This window comes from Haliotis cracherodii, unplaced genomic scaffold, assembly GCF_022045235.1.
Source record: "Haliotis cracherodii isolate W230 unplaced genomic scaffold, xgHalCrac1.p SCAF_1, whole genome shotgun sequence".
Classification (NCBI taxonomy): domain Eukaryota; kingdom Metazoa; phylum Mollusca; class Gastropoda; order Lepetellida; family Haliotidae; genus Haliotis; species Haliotis cracherodii.
In genome coordinates, this window is record NW_027266264.1 from 28412561 (window position 1) to 28438642 (window position 26082).

Genomic DNA, 26082 nt, shown 5'->3' on the forward strand with positions numbered 1-26082 from the left:
GTGTGATTTGTTCCCAACTGTTCCTGTGGGGTGAGTTTAACCCATGTGTGTGATCTGTTCCCGACTGTTCTTGTGGAGTGAGTTTAACCAATGTGTGTGATCTGTTCCCAACTGTTCCTGTGGAGTGAGTTTAACCCATGTGTGTGATCTGTTCCCGACTGTTCCTGTGGAGTGAGTTTAACCTATGTGTGTGATCTGTTCCCGACTGTTCCTGTTGTATGAGTTTAACCTATGTGTGTGATTTGTTCCCAACTGTTCCTGTGGAGTGAGTTTAACCCATGCGTGTGATCTGTTCCCGACTGTTCCTGTGGAGTGAGCTTAACCCATGCGTGTGATCTGTTCCCAACTGTTTCTGTGGAGTGAGCTTAACCCATGTATGTGATCTGTTCCCGACTGTTCCTGTGGAGTGAGCTTAACCCATGTATGTGATCTGTTCCCAACTGTTCCTGTGGAGTGAGTTTAGCCCATGCGTGTCATCCGTTCTCGACTGTTCCCGTGGAGTGAGTTTAACCCATGCGGGTCATCCGTTCCCGACTGTTTAGCCCACGCATGTGATCTGTTCCCGATAGGTCCAATGGAGTTTAAGCCCAAGTGCCTGAACATGGCGTCCGTTATTACACATCAACATACACTATAACCATTAACTGTAGGTGTGTCAGCAGGACGTGGTGCATGCCTTTTCGTATACTTAAGTTCATTGTTTATCCCTGAGGATTCTTTTTCGGTGATTATGTGGCTTTTTTTGATAACAGGCGCTGGTATTATAACATCAATGCCATTTCTCAAAGATTTTGAGCCGTTCCCTGAATGTTTAGACCACTCCACCTCCTCGCCCTCTGAGAAGACAAGAAATACTATTCCCCCGCAGGCGTATATTGCGGATGTGATGAAGAAGAACAACCTCCACTGACCCATCGATGGCTGAAAATAGATAGGATGTTTTATCTGTGAGTGAATGTCTTGAACAATATATAACCTGCAGATAAGTAAGTATCCGGCACATTTTTGTGTGGAGAGATGATAGCAATATGTACAGTATTAACTTCAGATGGCGGTGCTTCAAGACATACGATAAATTCGTTTGAATGACAATGGTAGAAAGATATTATTTTCATCAAGGCATATCTTCAAAGGTATTTGCCACTGAAAAGTGTTGAAGTGTAACGTTGCTGGAATCTGGCTTAAAACGCTGTAATGTGTAAGCTATATTTTGAAGAACACTTTGCGTTTGATAGTTTGATGTGACGTTCCAAAAAATGAATCCACTCCTCTTTTACTCAAAATTCAAATCTAAACCATTTTACAAATTCAACTACTAGTATTCCATCTTCCCGAGGCAAGAGCGGTAATTGACTCTAAAAATACAGGAAGTGAATTTATGGATGTCAACTTCCTTTTGAGGAACACGTTTGTAAGTATATACTTACTCGTTCATCAGGTGAACAGATATTTTCCAAATGTGTTCATGTTTTTTTAAGCAAGGGGCTCAAGTAATTTGATGAACTTTGTGAGGTAAGGCACGTTTATTGCAATATATATCTTGATATCAATTATCGCCTTTAAGAATGAGCGCCGCCATTTCGTTTGAAGCAAATGCAAGTTAATGTAATAGGTGGAATCTGATTGGTCAGCAGGAGGGACTTAGAAGGGACATAACTCGTAATAGCCACTGGTGTCGCTACGATCGAGCTCCGAATTTCTAGCCAGGGTGGAAAACGAAATCCTTTAACTCCTTTGCTTCGGGAAGATGCAAGTATTCTATATCCGGAACGCGATGCGACATCTGGTATTTCAATAGAGGTGAGCTGAAGGATATGTGCATGTTTGTATTTCAAAACTTACGTTGTCTTTTGTAAGGACGCCGACCACCAATGGACCTATGAATCCTGTGGTGGTTCCAAAACTGTTGGATATCCCCATCAATATACCTGTTGAGATGAAGCAGTGTAGTCAGGTTAGATCTGCTACTGACGCCACTAATGCGACGCCAGCCCGTTAACAGAATGATATACACATTTACCTTTTCATTTATAAGTACAGATGCATCATACACCAAATACTCAATCAGAAAATATACAAAAAGGACAAAAGTTGGGACATACAAGAAACAATGTAAATCGATAAAATAAAATACTACCGTGTATGGAATTGTGTCAAATTCACACAGTCAGTAGCCAGAGTGCCCACGTTGAACATTGAAACAGGTCTGACACCTTCGCCTCATTGAGATCACTCAACGTAGAAGAAAGGCCCGAGCAATGGGGAATATGCTTGCCGTAAGAGGCGACTAACGGGATCGGGTGGTCAGGCTCGCTGACTTGGTTGATGCATGTCATCGATCCCAATTGCGTGGATCGATGCTCATGATATCAATCACTGGATTGTCTGGTTCAGACTCGATGATTTACAGACCGCCGTCATACAGCAGGAATATTGCTGAGTGCGGCGTAAAACAAGAAACCAACCAAACATGGCATGGCATTCCGTATCCAAGGAAGGATAAGCCGGAGTTCCTGCAACATTGATGGATTAGGGAGATGTGTCAATCGTGGTTCCATTTCATCTCGGTCATGTTCCATTGGTAAAAGATCCGGGATATTCCAGGCCCAGATACTGCTGCGCAACACTAGCAACATGTGGTCTGACAATATAGCTCTGTGCCAAAACGGTTAAACGTCCGTATGCAAAATCACATCCAGGTATCTCGCAGCATTCAAATTGCGACGCCTGTAGAGGTTGTCCTGCCTTAGGATAAGTGAAAAGGACCTTTCTCCACCGAGTGCTGTCCACCGCAAGTGTTGTCCGCACCGCTGGAGACGTCGGCCGACTGGCTGAGCGCCTCGCCGTGGATGCGTATCCGTCGTAGGACTATCCTCGCAAATACGCCTCTGTTGCACGGCATGGTACGGTCTTAATTGCAAGAGCTGCTGCCTGGAACGTGTGTCGAATATGCGTGGTTCGAATCCGTACGTCTTTGTGAGGTATGTCACAGGTGGGCTATCTCCGACGTTATTGTTGTGGACAACGTACCATGAGTTTACAAGGTGTTCCTGTGGACGTACAATTAGCGTCAAGCTGCGAGGTACCGGATTCAAACATTCCCATGACTCGCCATGTATCATCTTCATACGGGCGGTCGGGTAGCCTAGTGGTTAAAGCGTTCACTCGTCACGCCGAAGACCCGGGTTCGATTTCCGACATGGGTACAATGTGTGGAGCCCATTTCTGGTGTCCCCCGCCGTGATATTGCTGGAATATTGCTAAAAGCGGCGTAAAACCATACTCACTCACTCACTCACTCATCTTCAAACACTTCAAGCAACTTTCCCTAAATATTCGTTATTTCGTACCAATACCAGCGACAATTCGTTGGTTGCGTTTCATTAACAAAAAGGTTAAAAGGTTTGTAGGAGAAAAAATCCATGTCACAATAACTTTGGCCTTGAGTATGAGATAGAAATAACTTAATTTATCAGTTGGCTAATCGACAGAATCAACAGGGAGTCATTTTTACAATGTAATGTTTGGATATTCGCAAGTTTCAAGTGAGTAAACATACTCCAGGACCTTTATCTCACCTTACATTAGAATACCAGCTTCTGATTGGTTAAGGAGTGGGGAATTATTTTTTATGTCGTTGTCAACCGATTCCTCGGGGCATATGGTGTGATGTACGCGGTGAGTTAGCTCACACACAGGGCACATCACACCACATACCCCTCGAGGTCGCTTGACAACTTATAATATACTCCTGTATTACCATCCCTATCATCCAGCCTACGTACCAGCGAACCTGGGAGCGATGTCGATATGGTTGACACTGAAGCCGGACAGGGTGAAGCCGCTCATCCCCACCCCCAGGGTGAGCAGCGTGACGGCCAGCGCCGGGTCACACCCAACATATCCCACCCCCAACATCAGCACGGCAGGTACAAACAACCCTACAAGAAAAAAGTGCATTGTTTTACGTCGTGGAAACAACAGTTCTGCTATCGCAGTTTATGAGCCTGTTTGTATAACTCTTAACATGACTATATCAGCAGATTTATGTGAGGTAACTACACTCCATAGAAAGTCGCGCCAAATAAACCCAGAGCAAACTTTACCGCCCAATCAAAATAATGGATGCGCTGGTTCTCGAGCCAATCGGATGTCATCTTTCTAAATCGAATCGGCTTCATTTTTTTACCATCTCGATTCGGAATTTTTTATTGTGCAAAAGAAAACAAAGAACACACAAATGCCTCCCGTGGTACCCCTGTTTGGATGTAGATGCCATGGCGCGGCCTTCATATTTGCATTCGGAGCTGACTGTATATATTCTTGTACGAGATACAGAAAAGAGAAATTCTTCGCTCGTGGACGTAACGAGAAATTAGTTCAGACTACTAAGTAACTCGCTCAGTTCAGGGGAGTACAGCATCGAACCGCAACATTTTTTGTTGAGCAAATGACTGTGTGTTTTGCCTTTAGCTTTAACCACTGGGCTATCCCACCTCTCCCAACACACACATGTTCTGATAGATACTGATATAATTATATGTTTAAGAAAAGCTAAAACAAGCTGTTCACTTTGTATAAATGGTAGGCAAAATCTCGTGAAATAATTACCTATAGAATTCATTATTTTTCTTGTAACTTTTGTGGAGTAGCGCCGGCTTCTGAGACCGTCAGCGATTGGGCCACTTGCAATGTTAGCTAGCCACAGCACCACGTAAGGTAATGCTGATAAACCTCCATTCTGAAATTTGAGGGAAAAAACGCTTCACTGCTAAATATTGTTTTGTAAGATTCTGGGGGTTTCGCGGACAAATTACACAGGATTGTGTGAATTACTTAGATAGGACCAACGCAAGATTTCAGCAAAAACAATTAAGTGATTACAAATTAAATATTTGTACGTGGGGTGCTTTTTGGTGAGAAATATATTTGAAATGTAAATATAAATTATATATAAAGTTCAGCATGACTGTTTTTTCCAGCTCTGGAGAGCCTGCATTCTTAAAAGTGGCTTCGTTCTCCATGAAGGCTATTTTCCTCAGGGAGGCTTTTTTCTTCAGGGAGGCTAGTTTTCTCGAGGAGGCTACTTTCACAATAAACGAAACTACTTTCCACAGAGGAGTTACTTTCCGAAATTAGGCAACTTGCCAAAGGGATGCTTCTTTCCCTTGAGAGATTGCTTTACCCATGAGAGGCTACTTTATCCAGAGAGGTAAATTTCTCCAAGGAGATTATCTTCCCAAACGAGGCTACTTGTCAAAGGGAGGCTAACTTACTCAGAGATTACTTTACCCAAAGAGATTATACTTTCCCAAATTAGGCTACTTTCCAAACGGAGGCTACATTTCCAAACGAGGCTCTTTCCCAAGCGAGGCTACTTTCCTCAGAGGTTACTTTCCCAAACGAGGCTTCGTGCCAAAGGGAGGCTACAATTTTGTCAATGGAGACACAGGGAGGATGCTATCCCAAAAGAGGCTACCTGTCCTAGAGAGGCTATTTTACCGAGGGAGGCTACCTTCCACGAGAGGCTCAAGTTAGCCAACTTGTCGCAGCATGGTAATCATGGTTATATTATCCCCACCCTTTTATCGCGAAAAGAACGCAAGCATTCCTGCTACCCTTCGTTGTCGGCTTTAGTGATAATAACTTGAATTGTGAGCTGAATAATGTTCACTGTGTTCCCTTACAACATAATGTATATGAATTTATCTTGATGGTAAAGTTAAGATCAATTACTTCAAGGAATTAGTTTCTATGAGAAAAAGTCTTCAATACGAATCAACTTCGTGATACTTTTAAACGTGAAGGTCGTAATGTCCGTATCGACCTAAGATAAAAAATATTATCTAATTGTGGTACAACCAGATGCACGCAACCATTATAAGTATTTCAACAGCCAAGATTAAAATGATTCGAGACATGTGTGAGGTTCACAATGTACTAGCAGTGAGACTATTACGATTCCCATTCACCAGTTATCTCGCTATAATGCCATTTATCTAATCTCTGCAATAACTGATTAAACCGTAACTAGATCTTTAGATTTGCACATTTCTGTCTTGTCGATGTACATGCTTTATATCTCCTGGGATCGCATTTCAGTAAATTGCGAAATGCGAACCCGGAAGATAATTATGGTTTGTTTGTTTGTTGTCTAACGCCGCACTCAGCAATTTTGTAAACAATCGAGTCTGAACCAGACAATCCAGTAATTATGGAGGATGGTAGCTATATACAGGATATTTCATGTGTCGATTGAAATATCATGTTTCACTCATCGAGTGACGGGGGAAAGGAGATATTTTCACGAGTGGCGTCCTTTAGTCACGAGATTAGGGAAACGTGATATTTCACTCGACACATGAAATATCCTATATATCATATACTTTTAATGCAGTTATCTACATTGAGACGTAAATTCTCCCTACACATCCCTTTGTACTTTGAGACTAAAAAAGTAATTTTGTGTTTGCAAAACCAAAGTTTCAAAAGATATTTAGAGTTACGAAAATTGTGAATCATACATATAGAAATGATTATATACAAAATCAACTTTACAAAAAAATAAACTTGAAAACTACGAAACCGCAGTTGAAAGCGAAAGAATACACGCTGGTCAAGTAACAAAAATGGCGCTTTGCAAAACGAGTTATGAGAGAAATATACTGTTTATAACTAAACATTTTCAAGAGAGTAACAAATGGCATGAAGCGATATTAACTCGATAAATGACCATCTGTCATTATTTTGCCTTGTCAATGTGGAACTAACGTGAAAAGAATTTTAAGTCAACAGTTTATGTACGGACCTGGAACTTACGATTAAGGGAGACAATTTGATGGGAGGTCACTCTTGTATGACAATGATTCTGTCAAAGTGTTACGTTCACAGCAGTGAAACATCAGGTGTTTTTTTCAGTGTAATGAAAATATCACTTTTCTCAACTTCGGAAAACTCAGTCTTTCACACTTAAGTATATAATAAATCACAATATGAACATATTATCACTACTGAGCACCAGTGCTTATAATGTGGTCTCACTGACCAGGCCCAAACATGCATCGCTCTCTGGGCGAGGGGGATTTTATCTCGCTTCATGTGGTGTGTAAAGGCAAGCGTGTGAATCAAGTATGGCGGGTTATCTATCCTGAAATAAAATCTCATCGTAACATTATTTGCCAGACTTGTGCAAGGCTACCACATCTCCTGGTTCAGCCACAGGTTACACACCTCCTGGATGTCAAACTTGAGCACCTGTTTCATGAACTGAGGTAGCAAGGTGATGGAGGTGAAGCCTCCCCAGTCGTAAGCGATGTGTGCCCCTACAATCGCCCACACCGCGGGTGTTGAAAAGACTGCGCCCCATGGAGGTTTCAGTTTCTTATTCTACAATGTACAATGAATAAAACATACACAATTAAATATGTGTGAATGATGATGTGGGAATTGTGACAATTGAATATCGGTGCTGCAATACAGATTTCAGCAGGCCAGACTACATTTTTAGCTGTTCTATTTATACGCAAATTTAGAATCCATCCGTTAAAAGTCCACCTGTTAAATTCATCCCTGTCATCAAATCCCTGTTCGTATTTTTCTAGACTTTGTAGTACCATACCCGTGCTCGTGGGTTTCACCAAAAGATGGATTCCGAAGCTTCTTGCTGTTGAAGTGAACTCCATCCTTCCACGCATGGATTCTAAAGGTTCGAGAGGGAGACAGATCAGTTGGAACCGTGAAATGCATCCCTTTATCAGTCAAATGCATCCGTGAAATCAGTCTAAAATTTGAAATCCATCGGTGGGTATCCATTCATAAGCGTCCCGCCGGGCGGCCTTTGCTATAGATATAAGGTAACACTGTGTGACACCGGCGACAATCGTGGATGATAACGGATGATTGTATAAGTGGATTTGTTAATCTTTAACTTGAGCGATAGATGATTAATGAATTAACTAATTAACGATATAGTGTGGGCATTTATCTACAACGACGCTGTAGATTCCTATAGCAACTTATTCAACTGTAAAGATGCTCTGTTTTAATAATATTATGATGGTTTGAAACTTTCCAATCCAAATCGTCTAATATCTAGAGTGAGTCAGTGAGTATGGTTTAACGACGCTTTTAACAATATTCCAGCGATATCACGGCGGGGGACACCTGAAATGGGCTTCACATATTGTACCCATGTCGGGAATCGAACCCGGGTCTTCGGCGTGACAAGCGAACGCTTTAACTACTAGGCTACCCGACCGCCCCTATAATATCTAGAATTAGCCTAGGGGAAATAGCTCGGGGTCGGACACCACCTGCAAAAAAAACAAACAAAGTGTCTATGGCCAGCTCCTTTATTGGGGATGTCTCGGCAGTGAGGTACCCCGGGGCTAGCCAGTATATATACTCTAGACACCTTGAATGGTCATGAATTTACTGCATTTTCAATTATCTGCTTGATAAGAAAATTTGCGTTCGTGCGCAGAGAAGATGGATTAAGCGGCTTTCCTAAGAAGTTTGGCCAACTGATGTCCACAGAAGTTGAATAATAATTGATGAGTATTCCGAAAATATTGATATAAGTTAGGCGTATCAGCAAGCGTCTGCCAAGCGGTCATTGTGAGGGAGGCTGAGACACAAACAGATAGATAATACTGAGCAACTCCAAGGATGTTATGCAATTTAGATAGATGCGACCTTCACATGTGAGACTGACTACATCTGAATACAACGCTTTACGTTTACCTATATTTAACACAATAAATACTTTTACCACAGTTAACTTTTATAAAAATATGGAAGCAAAAACAAGTTGAACCATTTTTAGCACTATGACAATATGAATGACAACAGAATTTGTTTTTAAACGTTAAGATGCACATTATGCGGTATGAAATAGAGTTTATATCATAGTACGCCTCATTATTTTGTGTTTGTTTGTTGTTTATCGTCGCACTCAGCATTATTCCAGTTTTATGACGGCGGTCTGTAAATAATCGAGTATGGGCCAGACAATCCAATGAATGACATCATGAGCATCGATCCACGCAATTGGGATACGATGACATGCAACCAAGTCAGCAAGCCTGACCACCTGATCCCGTTGGTGGCCTCTTACGACAAGCATAGTCGCCTATGTCTTATTAAGGTGGAAGACACAAACCATCGAAACTACACGTATTTAAGAAGATTTAAGTTTCCTTCGGAAATAGTTTCATGAACTACTTTCTCATCTCTATTCATACGGTGCTATTACCGTAACCCGTGTAATTAAAAAAACCGTCTCCCCAATGCAAGCTATAGAAACGAGAAGCTTACGTCGCTCGACCCTGTTTAGAGACAATGCATCAGACATTCCCATGGTCGCTTCAACACAGGCACCTGCTTTAGGCAACCTGTTAAGGATGTACATATAATCAGAAGCTGTATCATGTTGACATATATAATATTCGTTTTTAAATATTGTTATGGCCCCAATGTTAATATAAAAGAGATCAAGTAAAACATATTACATACATAACACCTATTTTCTTCGTTTCAAGGTGAATTAAAAACAATGCTTCGAAGTTTACACAGGTGGTATTGAAAACATACCCACCGATGGATTTCACATTTTAACGAATAGACTGATTTCAAGGATGCATTTGGCTGATTCACGGATGCATTTGGCTGATTCACGGATGCATTTGACTGATTCACGGATGCATTTGACTGATTAACGGATGCACTTGACTGATTTTACGGATGCACTTGGCTGATTCACGGATGCATTTGACTGATTCAAGGATGTATTTGTCTGATTCACGGATGTATTTGACTGATTTCACAGATGCATTTGACTGATTTCACGGATGTATTTGTCTGATTCGCGGATGCATTTGACTGATTTTACGGATGCACTTGGCTGATTCACGGATGCATTTGACTGATTCAAGGATGTATTTGTCTGATTCACGGATGTATTTGACTGATTTCACAGATGCATTTGACTGATTTCACGGATGTATTTGTCTGATTCGCGGATGCATTTGACTGATTCGCGGATGCATTTGACTGATTTCACGGATGCATTTGGCTGTTTCACGGATGCATTTGACTGATTCACGGATGGATTTCACGGTTTCAACTGATCTGTCTCCCCCTCGAACCTTTAGAATCCATCTGTGGATGAACGGAATTCATAATATCACGCAAGAAGCTTCGAAATCCATCCTTTAGTGAAACCCACGAGCACGGGTATGGTGTTAAAAACCTAGAAACATATCGGGGCGAACAGGGAAAACAGGGTTTTGACTTTGGGTGTCGCTTGATGTCCTTCTTTGAGGGTCATCCATCAATATATGCCAAGTCATGGTTACATAATTACGACAAGGGTTTTTGAGCGTTCTTACTTACATCCAAATACGTTTCCCTGCATCCGACAGACTTGAGTATATAGTCTCTCTCCTGTGAGGATATATGGGGGTGGCTGGATGGGCTATCGCTCACCATCACGGCCCAGGCGACACACCACGCTATGCCTAGAGATCCTGCAACAGTCCATATTCAAGTGGGTGAGTGAGTTGGGTTTAACGCCGCTTTTCTCCCACACCAAGCCGACACACTGTCATCTTACTGAAATGCTGTTCAAAGCGGCGTTAAACCTTTGTCTGTTGTTTAACGCCGCACTCAACAATTTTCCAGCTTTACGACGACGGCCTGTAAATAATCGAGTGAGTTAGTATGGTTTTACGCCGCTTTTAGCAATATTCCAGCAATATCACGGCGGAGGACACCAGAAATGGGCTTCATACATGTTACCCATGTCTGGAATCGAACCCGGGTCTTCGGCGTGACGAGTGAACGCTTTAACCACTAGGCTACCCGACCGCCCCTGAAAATAATCGAGTCTGGACCAGACAATCCAATGATTACATCATGAACATCAATCATTGTAATTGGGATACTACGACAAGCATCAACCAAGTCAGTGAGCCTGATCACCCGATCACGTCAGTCGCCTTTTACGACAAGCATAGTCGCCTTTTACGGCAAACATGGGTTGCTGAAGACCTATTCTAACCCGGATCTTCACGGGTCCGGCGTTAAACCGTAGTCGCCCACTCACTTACAGAGCAGGTATAAACATAAGTACGGTCGCTGTCTCTACAATATCACAGTGTTCCGGTTATCAAGTAAACAAGGCCGTCGTAGGTAAATAACTGGATACAAATGCTTTTGTTTTTATCAAGTGACCTACTTTCTGAACATGCTTACAGATAAAATTGTTTCGCCATTTATGGTAATATGGAAGCCCTTCTGTGCCAATAACCTAGCTAAGAGGTCAGGTGAAATGGTATTTGACGTCGCTTTAAAGATTAAGGTACTTATTAGCGACGTTCATGCACGTGTGTGTGGCTGCTTGTACTAGTCCAGACTTATGCCGATTTTATAGTGCGAGCCCACTGAGATACCATCCCGAAGTTTTTCAAAATTGGATACCCCATCAGATATTTTATACTGACTCCAAACCTTGATGTATCCTCTCAATGCCGAGCGCCATACAGATACAACAAATGCCATCTATTAACGTCTTTAGGTATCGGGCGGCCGGGGATCGAACCACCGACCTCCCGCTTTTCGGGCAGACGTTCTATCCACTAGACCACGGAGGCGGTCACTTTGCTATGAGTAATCAGTGAGGTTACATCAGTTTGATGTAGCATGGGCCAAAAGGATTAGCCCATTTAGAAGTTGAATGGTACACCATCCTCATGTTTATACCACGAACAGAAATAGTGTGATGTGCTCACCGTCAATTATTCAGTGTAGTGAATTCTACTATGACTAAAACCATGGTTCCATTCGTTTTGAGCCGACCGCATCCTGGGCTAGTGGTAGAGCGTCCGCCAGGAGAGCGGAAGGTCCGGGGTTCGACCCCCGGCCGCGTCATACCAAAAGACGTTTAAAGATGGTACTTGCTGTTACCCTGCCTGGCGCTCGGCATGAAGGGGCTAAAACAGGGACTGGTCGACTCGGACTGTGTCTGAGTGAGGCATTCCTGCTAAACTGCGGCATGGTATCTCAGGGGGCAAGCACTATAAATCGGCATCAGTCCGGACTTGTACAAGCAGCCACACACACACACACACACAATAATCTTGGACGCGACGTTAAAACCCATTTCACCTCACCTAACCTCGTTTTGCATATTGCACGACGCCAATAATATCTCTAGCCGAATCAAACCACTCTCAAGAGGGTGAGGAATTCTGTGCTCAGAGTGAGTGAGTGAGTGAGTTGTGTTTAACGCCGCTTTGAACAGTATTCCAGTTACTAGTATATCACGGCGTGTCGGCTTAATGTGGGACGACAGCCCGAAATGGCGTATGTCTCAGACGATTACCACTTTGGTGAAACCCACGGGGATCGTCCAGACAAGCCTAGAACGATAACTGGGGCGAACCAGGATTTGACCCCACGATTATAGATTTGTCGTCTCGTGTTATGGCTTTGTCGCAATTTTGCGGCCGTAAGTCGCTAAAGCGATGTTCCCTCTCGGCCACCATAAATTACTGTTAAAAGCTGCGCGAACTCCTTCCCTCACAACACTTACCAAATACATAGAAGGCTGACGGCCAGCCCCCTGCGAAGCCGTGCTGACAGAGGACTCCAGTGACCGGCATGGCCAGCACTGTGCCTGCTTGAGCCCCTGCAACAGACACGCGTTAAGTATACACTTTGAAACCACTCTCTAACACAGGATGCAGGGTTGCCAATCAAACTGACGGTAAGCAACAAAATAAAGTTTAGTAACATTGATACAGGTGTCGACAATTGGACATATAATTTGAAAGTAATGTCATAAGGCTCATTACACAATAAGATAATAAATACATATATACATAAAACAAAAGAAAGATACTGTTCGTATCCTGTACAAAATATGATAAATAGTAATATGCATAATGTGCTAATTTAATACATGTTCATGAAATAAATAACTGATTTCGTTTATACATTTTTTAAAGCGAGCGTGCTAATTAAACTAGTAAGTTTTCTGACTTTAAATTGTATAAATACAAGCTTGTTTAAATCAGTCAGATTTGTTAGGGTAGGATTTAATAACATGCAATATTTAAAACGCCAGGGCCTTAAATGTTCATAAAATAGACACGATATTTACCAAATGTAATACATCTTCATGCTTCTGTTATTAATCGGTTTAAAACTGGAAAATTCTGTCTAGAAAATGGGTTGGTGGTTTGCTAAAAGGCCCAGTTTCAATGGAAAGGGGTAAAGATCCACATCTACACAAAAGCAAAAATTCGACGGTGGTCCCTATAACTTACATTTAAAACCTAAGATTGACAGACATGGAGAGAATATATGGTGACGTGCCGCGGGTTGTTAGAGAGAGACTGATATTACCTGCGTACGTGAAGGCGACAAGTCGACTCCTTTCTTTAACAGGAGCCCATTTGGACCAAAGTGAGTGGATGGATGGAAACGCGAATCCCTGTAAACGGAGGTTGTAAAATGAATGCGAGTGTGCTGCAAACCGTGCAATCTTATTGGTTACAAAACGTTAAATGTTACATCGTTGCTACATCGGCGAGAGAGCGAGGAAATCACACTAAAATTATCAGAAAATGAAAAAGAAATCCTTCACCCTCACACTAGCTTTCAGTTAATGTTTTACAACAGATAGCGCATCATTATGTTGTTAATTTTCTAAACATTTCTTTCTGTTTCTATAATTACACAAAGAAAAGGTCAACCACCCCCTATATATTTAACAATGACTGGTCCCACGAGCGTTGGCATTGAAACCCTGATAACATAACCTGTGAAAAACGAATCTGGTTTGCAATAAAACACCTCTGACAATAAGAAGCCTAAACAGTTTAACCTGTTTTGAGATTAACATCATGATTCTAAGCAAAACTCAGAGACACTGTATTTGTTAAAAACAGAAGCCACAATAAGTATGAAGGGGCAGAGTCAGGAACACAATTCCACACAATGGTAGATGGTGAAAAATGCCATTTTCAGTCCAAAGGTGACATTCATAACACAAATCATCAATAGCGGGCCAAACCCGTCACGAGCTTCTAGCCTTCAGTCTCATCCCTCCAGTAAGTCGTCTGATCTGCAAAGTTGCCACCTGCCGCCATTCCCGATGAAGAGCTGCCTCCAAGCCTGTACAGCTGTACCTGTATTCGACGCCCCCTGGTGTCCCAATGATGTTCCAGCGGGTTCTGGTCAGGACTTATGGCAGGCAACAGCAGGAATGGAAGCTTGATTGCCCTTCTCGACTTCATTCCCGCCGATTTCAGTCGATTCTTCACTGTTCTGGTTGACATCCGTCTATTGGGTAATCATTGGCGCTTCAGAACAGCAGATGTTGCAAATGGCTGAGGACGTACAAGCCGAATCAGGGCCATGTCCTCAAGCCTTGACTGACCGTGGAAGATCCTGTACAGCATTGGTTTGCCCATCCATTCGTACCAGTCCGCTGAGTACTGTATAACGATACCCCAGTTGACGACCTAAGCTTTTGTAGGTTATACCAATAATACGCCACCTTTGCGCCTCTGATACCCTTCACAGATAATTCTTCAACAATATTAATGTAAGACAGTGACGTTAAATGCCCACAATTGTGGTGTACATATACTGCATTTTGAAAAATACATGGGTGGCATGCTGCACGTGCATGTCGTGCTGCGATGTGACGTCACAGTTGCCCTTGTACTGTCCTTTCATTTTGATGGAACACTAATCTTTACATATTCATCACGAAATTTGCAGTTGTTGCGAATGGAGATATATCGGTATTAATTATTTCCAGGGGTGCTTAACATTTTTCTGTATGTATATATTAGAGCATTTACCACACATACCGCTTATTTTAGCTATGCACACATTAACATTTTACCTGAGCCATGCCCTGCAACACTCTGACGACGATGAGGGCGTACACGTGGAGAGAGGCTGCTGTCGGCGTCACAAGCGTCAAGATGGAAGTGACGAGTACGGAGAAACCGAACGTGCGCTTTCCCCCAACTAGTTCTGCTAGCCACCCTCCCAAGACCTGGGTCAGACAGTACCCGTAGAAAAATGAGCCCAGCACATGACCTTGAAGTTGTTCGTCCCAGTTAAATTCACCATCCTGAAGTAAAATTGAAATATTTTACATATGATTAGCTTTTCCGCTAGCCGGAGCCTCGTTATGTCACATCACGGATTCGGGACATACATGCAGAATACTGAGGACCGACCATTTGATTTTCTTATGGGGATCTTGGATTAAAGAAAAATTCTTTCAGAAAATACTTCCAAAATATTATTTTGCCACAGGTTTTACAAAGGGTGAGTGAGTGAGTGAGTTGGGCTTAACACCGCTGCAACAGTATTCCAGGTATATCACGGCGTGTCAGCTATATGTGGGAAGAACACGATGTGTAATCTGCGTGACTGTTTGCGGAGGTACCCCGGCAGTGTGTATGTTTGCTATTTACTTACGGGTGGCAGTGCTATAATGATGAGTAATAATGTTGAGTGCGGCGTGAAGCAGCATTCATTTACTCATCCCCTCACTCTCCAGTATACGTAGATCTCTGCGTTGCCTTTTTAAAGACTACCATGTCTTTGTCGATTTCTTGGAAACTCAGCATATTCCGCCTACCTTCGCCTCCTGAGCTTGTGACCCATTGCTGTTCTGAAGTCCGCACTCATCGTTGCTAGGCGACGTATTCAACACGAGCGTGTAGTTCACCATGGCAACCAGAGCGACGCTGAGATTGACTCTGAGCGTGAAGAGATTAAGGCAGCCAAGGAACGATAAGATGGCGAGCACGTGGCGTGCGGGGACGTGTCTATATAAACCTGTAACGACAACACAACATTAGAATACACATAGCTAGACAGCAGGAACTGTTTCTGTATCTTTATTGGAATCACGAGAATGGCCATTGAGCACTAACAGATTAGGGCTGATTGGACGTAATGGATGGATCAAATTTGTTCACATATGTGCAACAGTAACAAATTGCCTCAGAATTGGTTTAACGGTAATTAACCAGAGATACAAATGGAATAATTGGGAAAAATTGCAGACGTACTCGAACGGACAGATATACTTTAATTGCATTTTCAAACCACTAGACTCATTTCACAAGTTGGAAGGCAGTGACGTTTTGTAGTGTTGTGTAACCCTACGTGTGCATGCATACTGAAAAAAAAACAGTTAGGGATCATGAATAATTTTGGGGGGCAGGTTGTTGTGAACAAGACTGGGCAGTAGAGTATTTTGTGGACCTTCAGCAATTAATATTCACAGGGCACCTTATAAGTACCGGTGGTCCACAAAATACCCTACTTCCCAGTCTTCACAACAACCCAACCCATTCTGACGTGTTATATGTAGTCGCGCCGGCCAAGTAATTGTACTGTTTGTTTGTTGTTTAACGCCGCACTCAGCAATATTAGAGCTTTATGACGGTGGTCTGTTAAATATTCCATTCTGGACCAGACAATCCGGTGACTGACATCATGAACATCGATCCACACAATTGGGATCGATGACTTGCATCAACCAAGTCAGCGGGCCTGACCACCAGATCCCGTTAGTCGCCTCTTACAGCAAGCATGGGTTGCTGAAGATCTGTTCTAACTCGGATTTTAACGGGTTGTGATAAGGTTAGAACAAGGCATAGTAGTGAATTCCACATAACGACCACTGCATCGAGTGTGTGTGTGTGTGACTGTGTAGTGTGTTGCGAGGATCAGCAACCATGCAGAGTCCTTCGTTTGGATGAAGTTGGCTGGCCTGAAAAGTGAAACAGAAGGCTCTCTGTTTGTTGCCCAGGACCAGTCACTTCCCACTTGAAACCGTCAATGTGTGATTTTGCATCATGATGTAAATTTGAAATGTAGATTATACAAGGAACGTGATGCTATACATTGTCAGTGGATGCCAACCATTTGCACAACCACAGTATCTTAAGCGACATGACGGAGTGGCTCCATCAATTTTATTACCGTCTTCGCCATGGTTGAGGTTTTGACATAGAGGTCCATCCATGGTATGACCAAGAATTTGTAGAATATTACGTCTTGGAAAATGATAAATACCAAACTATGGCATAAGCCCGTATACAGCCTCAGACCTATCCAGGCCAAAAAATCTTATCTTGTCCTTTTTGATAAATCCAATGAAATCATATAAATTATATCATTGAATTTTCTGTCCCTTTTGACACTTATGTGATTCAGAATAAAACGTGGCAAATAAGAGGACCTTGCTTTCGAAATGTCATGCTTGCTTCCCAAGTACCAAGTTGTACGACTCCCCATTGTTCTTGGTGCCTTAGGTTTGGTACATCCCAATCTTTTGACTGACATTGGGAGATTACCCGGGTTTGCTACCAGGAATACAGCCCTTCTGACAATCTGGGTATTGCAGAAGGCTGCAGTGTTGGGGAGTATTCACATTCTCCCAAAAGATCTTGGTGGGTTTGACTAGTTTCCTGGGACAATCTAAAACTGAGTAACATCGGATCAAGAGGCGAGAAGACCTTCGTTACGCCATATTTTAGAACTGTTTGCTGTAAAATTTCAACCGTTTCGGGGCTCTTCTTACATTCCCCTTCCAAGTCAGCTACAATGTAAACGTTCTCTGTTGAATGTTATAAATACTGAGGACGATAAATGTTTTCTGTATTGTGTACTGGCTTATCCGTTCCCTGTTGGGTCAGAGCATGTGCGGAAACAAGGAACGTGAATTACCAGCAAATTAGATACGTATGCCTGCGTATGTCACAATGCACGCAGATGCGACATCCATTTCATTCTTAACGCTGTAGAACTGTTTCCCCGCATCCCCCATAACACAGACCAGTTTCTTATGTTTCGCATTGATGATCTAATTTAAAATTTCTCAACACCTCAAAGGTCGGAATCATTTTGTCATTTAAAACTAGAGTTTCCTCATCACGTAGACACGCATACTCGAAAACTACCGTACTTTTACGAAAATGTGTCGGATGTTCCTGTATCGGATGAAACTAAATCCTTTACTCGAGATCAGTGTTATTTGTCTTTTCGTGAGGAAACAGTCTCAGATGAAGACTACGTCTTTGGGACAAGTTTCAAATAGAGTAGATCAAAGATGCCAACAAGTACACGCCTGAATTTGACTACAGCAGGGACGAGTCCTATCGGGGCAGCCATGTCTAAACCGCTACCACATGGCAACTTTGAATGGTTATCGGAGCAAGAGATAGACGCCATCGATTGGCTTTCGCTCGACCTCATTGCTACATTTTGGCCGTTGATCTACATTACCATTCCGAATTACATCATGTTCATGCCTCCCTACCCGTTGCCCCAACAAGGGGGAGCATACCCTATTCCCAGTTCTCTCCTGTTCTCAAAGCTCTGTTGACAGAAAAGGAGAAAAGCCTTCAGGATCTAAACCTTACTCTACGTTTAAGGACCAAAAAAAATATACCATCTACTATGAAACTATATACATTCTATTTACGTTGGGACTCAAACTCACAAAAATTCATTAAGTTATAAGATTTTCACAAGAGAAATAGATGGCACCCTACATCGATTTTAACACTCAAAACGCAAAGAAGCCACCGACGATATTTCAAAAGATTTATTTTGAGTTTCTGTCCAATGAAATCTGTAGAAACAATTACAAAATGTTAGAAATTATCAACAATTTGAATTCCTCACGAACGAGGACAGACTGAGACGGTGCAGTTCAAAAAAAAAATTATAAAACTTTAAAATATTTCTCTCAACACATGCGATAAGCGATATTTATCAAAGTACGATGTTAGTTTGATACCATATGGATACAACCCAGATATGTAAGTCAGTGATAGCAAGGGTAATAATCTGTAATATATTAAGCTTTTCGCCATCTACCTGGAATACTGTTAAACCCGGTGTTAAACCCAACTCACTCTTTACGAAAGGTTCTCAAATGATTTATTCTCACTAGATCACCCACCCTTATGTTCAATTGGATGGAATGGCTTCTTGCTTTTTACATGTACAAGCATGGAGTAGTGTACAAGTACTTCCACAATTTGAGTTCATTTGTCTTGGCAACATCAGCAGGGGCCCAATGTCCGAGGCTTCTATGTACGGTATCGTTATATGTCTGTCAACACATCAGTGTACTTGCTGGTGTTGCTGTGTGTCAGATTTCGAGTCATGAGCGTTCTCAACGTCCTAATGACCCTTTCCGCATAATTGTCCTTAATGTCTCCATTTTTAGTCACAATAAACTTTATGTTTTGAATACTCACAAAATATTCAAACTCTCCAGTAAATTTCTTACCCTTGTAAACACGAATTCTTCTCAGAATGTGACCCTCTTCGAAGATTGCTTTCAACCCCTCAGTGACAGATACAGGTTTCTTATTCAGTGAGTGAGTGAGTGAGTGAGTATGGTTTTACGCCGCTTTTAGCAATATTCCAGCAGTATCACGGCTGGGGACACCAGAAATGGGCTTCACACCTTGTGCCCATGTCGGGAATCGAACCCGGGTCTTCGGCGTGACGAGCGAACGCTTTAACCACTAGGCTACCCGGCCGCCCCTCTTATTCAGTATTATTCAGTAATATGACAACCCACGAATACCGCGAGAGGATATCAATAACCATGTATAAAAAAAAGCAAAAAAACAAAAAACAAACAAAAAACAAAAACAAACCATGAATAAATATCACATTTCGTCATTTGTCTTTACATACTGACTCACATCTGCGAGGTTAATATCCCACATTTTACTGTTCACTCTAAACTCTAATGGGAAAATGTTTCATTTGCTTATGCTGAGAATAAGTGTCTTTGTCATTTAAAGCTCCGTCTTATTTTCTTGACATTGAACGTGCGTTTTCGTTGCTTCTGTAATCCTTGTTGGAATTGTATCGGACTAAAGAAGGAGCCCAGATTACAAGAGTTAAAATAATAATTGTCTAAATAATTGTCTATCCGTAGATGAATGTCCTGTGTCTGTAGCCACGATTCAATTGTGATAAGCAAACTGAGTCTCCACATAGATACGTCATATCTAAAGATGAGAACAAATAATCACAAAACAATAAGAAAATGTGACCTAAATCGATGTAGATGTCTGAACAGAATTGTTAAAATAGAAACTAGACATGGTTCACAAACCTGGGGAAATGTACCTCAGCTGTGCCATGTGGTCAACATCTGAGATCACTTGGGGCTTTCCCCCCACATTAAGCTGACACGCCGCGATATAACTGGAATACTGTTAAAAGAGGCGTAAACCCAACTAACTCACTCACTCACTACAGGGATGTGACGCAAATTACAATGGATATCAGACACACTAGTCCTAAATACAGACCTCGCTAATACTCATGTCGAATATAACTTGAACTTGTTGTTTTAGGGTTTTCTTTGTGTGTGTGTGTGTGTGTGTGTGTGTGTGTGTGTGTGTGTGTGTGTGTGTGTGTGTGTGTGTGTGCGTGCGTGCATGCGTGCGTGCGTGTATTTATGCCTGCGAGTGTGCCTATTCGTCACTACTCTGGTGATTGTTGGGCGGGTAAATCTCTTTGTTAATTGCAATATTAGCGAGTAAGTGAGTTGATATCCCTGGGTGTCGGCTAAATCGGGGGGAATATCCAGCTATGGCGCAGGTCGATCACAGACGACTAGTCAACTCATTGTCAACATTATACCAGCCTGGAAATAAACTAGCCTTGGCTTGACAAACCAGCTGTGAGCTGTGAGGGTTCAGTCGTCTAAGGCGCCGCCATTCGCTGTGCAGAGACGCGTCCCTTGGGCACGCCAGAAACCTATGATTGTGGGTTCGAATCCCGGTTCGCCCCGATTATGTTTCTAGGTTTGTCAGCACCATACCCGTGCTCGTGGGTTTCACCGAAGTGGCAAACGTCTGAGACCTGCATCACTTCTGGCCCTCCTCCCACATTAAGCTGACAGGCCGTGATATAACTGGAATAATGTTAATTAGTACTTAAATATTTTAGTATAGTTTATGGCATCCTCTGGTCGGACAAGGTCCCTTCATGTACATAGCACACAATTTATACCTCATACGCGTATCTCCAACCCGGTCTTAATAACCTTACATTGCATCACAACGGTACGATCACTTTCCGTTTCATATATTCCTATTTGTTAAAACTATGGGAATACACAGCGGCTGCAATCACTGTTTATAAAATATTAGTCCTATTTGTATGACAGAACTTAACTATCCTAATGCCCCATTATAATCAAAGTCCGTGTATCAGTCCGTAATTGGTAGTTTTTAACTATGTTATATGCGTATGCAGTTCAACCACAGTTCGTTTATCAATCCATATTTTGGTATTAGCCAGGTAAACATAGGTCGCGCGCATGCGCAACTTTTCCCTTTGTTCTACCCAGTCAGCCATTAATCGTGTCTCGTGTAATTTTAAGTGCAAACGTTATCCCACCTCCACCCACATCACCACCTTTATTTTCAGGTCATCGATTGCCCCCAGCATGTTGATCTTCTTCTCATCCGTTTAGGTGATGTTCTCCGACATTTATTTCAACTTGCTCAAATATGTTTATATCATGTTCTGGTCTAGCTCATACTTTGCATGTCCTTTGATTTGTACCACCATGCCATGTACATCATAGGATTCTAGTGGAGCCGGTGGCATCATAACGGGCATGGGGCATGTATTACCCCAAATTATCTTCAACAATTCACAGTTCCTTTGGTAGGGCATACACCTTCAGTCGGCTACGCCCATCGGGGTATTGTCGGTTGGCTACACAGTTTATGTAGCTAGTTTATACCCGTCGGGATATCGTTGTCCAGCTACACTGTCATCTGTAGCAAGTTATACCCGTCGGGGTATCGGTTGTCTGGCGTCAGACTACAGCCGACTGAAGGCGTATCTCAATTCTGTCACGTAGCACACCCTTAGTTAGCTTACCCATCGGGGTAAAGCAGTACCGTTCTATTTTGTCAATAAACAGGGTGCTACCGGCTCTACGAGAATCCCCAATCAACCCAAACACAATAAATATTTTATTTTATCAATTTGCCTTATGTTGTCTTGTCCGAATCTGAGGAAATAAAAAGCGGCGATAAACCCAACTCACTCACTCATCAAGGATCGAACGACTAATTTGTGTTTTTGCACAAAAACAGGGAATCCTTCCATTATCCGAGTGCGGGTCGATTTACTTAGGCGACCATCGAATCTATTCATAACGGCCCCGCCCTCTTTGTGACGTCATGCATGTACGTAGAAGGGACCCAATATTTGTTTGCTTTCGCATTCAAGAATATGCGTGAATAAACATGTATTCTAGTCATGTTTCTATTCATTCCGTAAACATGAGGTATTTGTTATTCGTCAGGTACATTGACATGATTCGGTATAATTCAATTATCATTTTATACGCATGCATCACCGTGTTTGCCTCTCATGGCTGTGTCTAACATTTGAAGATGATATTTGAGAATTAATGTTCTGCGTACCCTGTTTTGGGCAATTAATCTTACAGTACGCGCCTGGTGAATACAAAAAACCCGGCTTCGAGTGATATATTTTGTAGATTAAGGAGGAAGATGTCACGTGGAGGATTAGGAGCTTATTACATGCTATCCTTATTTCAGTATTGCAGATTGTGTATCAGTATACCCCTGTTCATATTGTTCAAGGGTCAGTCAAAGAAATAAAGGAATGAAGTGCCACATGTTGATCCCCATGGATAAAGGTTCACTTGACTATTTTACAGTATAACCATCAATAATTGTATTCTTCTATGCGAACACCGAGTCATCCAAGTTGTTCAATGTGGTGAGGTGAAATGGGGTTTAACGTCGCGTCCAAGATTATTGCACTTATATAGCGACGTGCATGTACGTGTGCTGCTTGTACTAGTCCGGACTGATGCCGACTTATAGTGCTAGCTCACTGAGATACCGTGCCGCTGTTTAACATGAATACCCCACTCAGACACAGTATACTGACTCCGAGCCGACAAGTCCTTGTTTTAGCCCCTTAATGCCGAACCCCGGACCTTCCGCTCTCCGGGCGGACGCTCTACCACTAGACCACGGAGGCGGTCCAGTTGTTCAATGAAAGGAACGTGCTGCAGACTGTTGACATAACAGTTCATGATGTAAGTTTCAACATCGTTGCTGCCAAGATTCATCACATTTGTACCAACCTGTAGGTCATATCATCACAGGTGACTTCCCTATTGTTAACAATAACAATCTTCGTCAGTTATTAAAATATGGCCCAAAATATCGTGAGCAGCCTGCTGTTTGTTTGGAGTACAAGTGAATCCCCCCCCCCCCCCCCCCCCTCAAAAAATAAATTCCCTTTATGTCGAGCAATATTCACCTGGTGTCATCACTATTTGAGAGTGATTCATAAAAAAAAAACATGATATAGTAGGAATCGCATAGTCGACACTGTTTTTGGCTGAGATTTCTTATAAATATGGAAAGGGTTTTATCGTACACCAGCTCTTAAATATTTCTTAGCTATTAATATGTGGGGGCATGGGTGGCCCAGTCCTCTAAGGCGCCGCGATTCGCTGTGCAGAGTTGCGTCCCTTGGGCACCCCAGAAACCTATGATTGTGGGTTCGAATCCCGGTTCGACCCGATTATGTTTCTAGGTTGGTCAGCACCATACCCGTGTTCGTGTGTTTCACCAAAGTGGTAAACGTCTGAGACCTGCCTCACTTCGGGCTTTCCTCCCACATTAAGCTGACACGCCGTGATATAACTGGAATATTGTAAAAAGCGGCGTAAAACCCAACTCACCCACTCACTCACAATATTAATATGTGTATCATATGCATTGTTTTAAGTAGTTTTTATTGACATTTAAGTGGGTATTTTTCTGCTTTTAGTAGGGTTTCCGTACTGTTCTCCCATCCCATCCCATCCCATAAGTAATAGTCAAGTATGAAAGTCAAAGCAATCTTTAACTGTCTATGCTATATTATAATCAATTTATGAAGCTAACTAATGCCCACAGTCGAACACACGTTTCTACATTCAAACGCGCCTTTATTTTTGTCTTTTGCATACGCCTGTTCTGAAACCTCTTTGTAAAACGTGAATACTTCCAGTTCTGCGAGTCCTCCGTGTACCTGACATAACAAGCGGACGCGAATATCTTATTCAAGTCACAAACATATGTACCAGCGCATCAGCTGCATGCACGGCCATCATATGCTACTCTGATGTTACCAAATAATCCAAATGACCGTTTTACGGTACAAAAAACAAAGAAACACAATTAATAATCTCCGATAAGAAGCAAAGGAGGATGTCCATTATAATTCAGATGGGTCATTATCAACTGCATCCAGAGAAAGTAACTCCAACTATTATAAATTACTTAGACTTATTGTGAAGGATTCTGGTACTACAGCAATCATGTCCCTTTGGTTTTTGCTGTTTCAAGTGCGCCAACAGAATCGGAAAAGTCTGAACCATTGAATACCTATTTTAGTCCAGTTTAAAGTATCGATGACTTAGCCCTGTGTTACCCGAAACATGCATCATGTGATGGTGAACTGAAATATTTTCATGTTGAACTAGCGAAATATTCGATTTAATAAAGTCATTTCCGGTAAACAGCACTAGTTGTCCAGACCTAATTAATGATCGTCTATTGAAACATGTTGTCCATTCTATAGCTACTCCATAGTTTGTATGGTTCAGTTTGTCTGTGTTCAAGGGTCTTGTCCATAAGACGGTGCCAGATGTATGCACATTAGCATGCGATCAGGTATAAAACAGGTGCTCGACTTATTTGACTTTAAACATGTTGAACGTCCCAAAAGCAACGCGTGAAATGTGTTACGATCCCACCACGATCCCAAAAATGTAGCATGTTTAGTGTGGAATCTAGTTAAAAGTGTCTGGTTCGGAATATAGTCAATAGTGGCTAGTGTGGAATCTAGTTAATAGTGGCTAGTGTGGAAACTAGTTAATAGTGGCTAGTGTGGAGTCTAGTTAATAGTGGCTAGTTCGGAATCTAGTCAATAGTGGCTAGTGTGGTGACATCTAGTTAATAGTGGCTAGTGTGGAATATAGTTAATATTAGCGAGTGTGGAATATAGTTAATAGTAGCTAGTTCGGAATTTAGTTGGTAGTGGCTAGTGTGGAATCTAGTTAATAGTGGCTAGTGTTGAATATAGTTAAAAAGTGGCTAGTGTGGAATATAGCTAATAGTGGCTATAGTGGAATATAGTTAATAGTGGCTAGTGTGGAATCTAGTTAAAAGTGGCTATTGTGGATTATAGCTAACAGTGGCTATAGTGGAATATAGTTAATAATGGCTAGTGTGGAATCTAGTAAATAGCGGCTAGTATGGAACGTAGTAAATAGTGGCTTGTGTGGAATATAGCTAATAGTGACATTCCTTAGTCACCCCTTCTAATTCGCGTGTCAACACGAGGTACTTACGTTTACAGAGACCTTCTGCCGTAACAATTGTTATGTAAATATCACGAATAGTCTTAAGGAAACTTTTTTGTGTGTATGTCATCAAGCATTAGTCAGAAGAGTCGACAGTTGTGGGATACCATTTAATTCTTTCAGTGATAAAACACATATTATTACTTTGATAATATCAAAACACAAACACATTTAGACATTAAATACTTGATTTTCTGAAGATTATATAATAATAATTTCTTTTGATAAATACAGTAGCATGCAAGAGTCGTGTTTTGTAGAGATGAACTTATGTGAACTGACATGTTATTACTTGAAATCACTTGGTGAGTGAGTGAGTGAGTGAGTTGGGTTTAACGCCGCTTTTAGCAATATTCCAGCAATATCACGGCGGGGGACACCAGAAATGGGCTTCACACATTGTACCCATGTCGGGAATCGAACCCGGGTCTTCAGCGTGACGAGCGAACGATTTAACCACTAGGCTAGGCTACCCGACCGTCCGAAATCACGTTGTGGTTGTCCAATTGTAATCATGGCAGAGCAAGATATATCAGGTAAACGTCTTGGCAAAACTGACAAACATGTCAATCATAAGTATATATATAATG

General features: G+C 42.0%; 1 protein-coding gene across 1 annotated transcript in view; it reads right to left on the reverse strand.

Annotated features, from left to right (window-relative positions):
- Positions 1-535: 535 nt before the first annotated feature.
- The window catches only part of LOC139462704 (sialin-like), a 34000-nt gene continuing 8453 nt past the window's right edge, over positions 536-26082 (reverse strand). Inside the window, exons 2-11 of the mRNA XM_071244534.1 lie at positions 15668-15867; positions 14918-15151; positions 13408-13495; positions 12593-12688; positions 10393-10526; positions 7231-7386; positions 4612-4741; positions 3786-3941; positions 1843-1928; positions 536-921 (exon numbers count right to left, since the gene is read on the reverse strand). Of these exons, the coding sequence (XP_071100635.1) occupies positions 622-921; positions 1843-1928; positions 3786-3941; positions 4612-4741; positions 7231-7386; positions 10393-10526; positions 12593-12688; positions 13408-13495; positions 14918-15151; positions 15668-15867 (1580 nt within the window). The 3' untranslated portion in view covers positions 536-621. The remainder of the gene's footprint in view (positions 922-1842; positions 1929-3785; positions 3942-4611; positions 4742-7230; positions 7387-10392; positions 10527-12592; positions 12689-13407; positions 13496-14917; positions 15152-15667; positions 15868-26082) is intronic.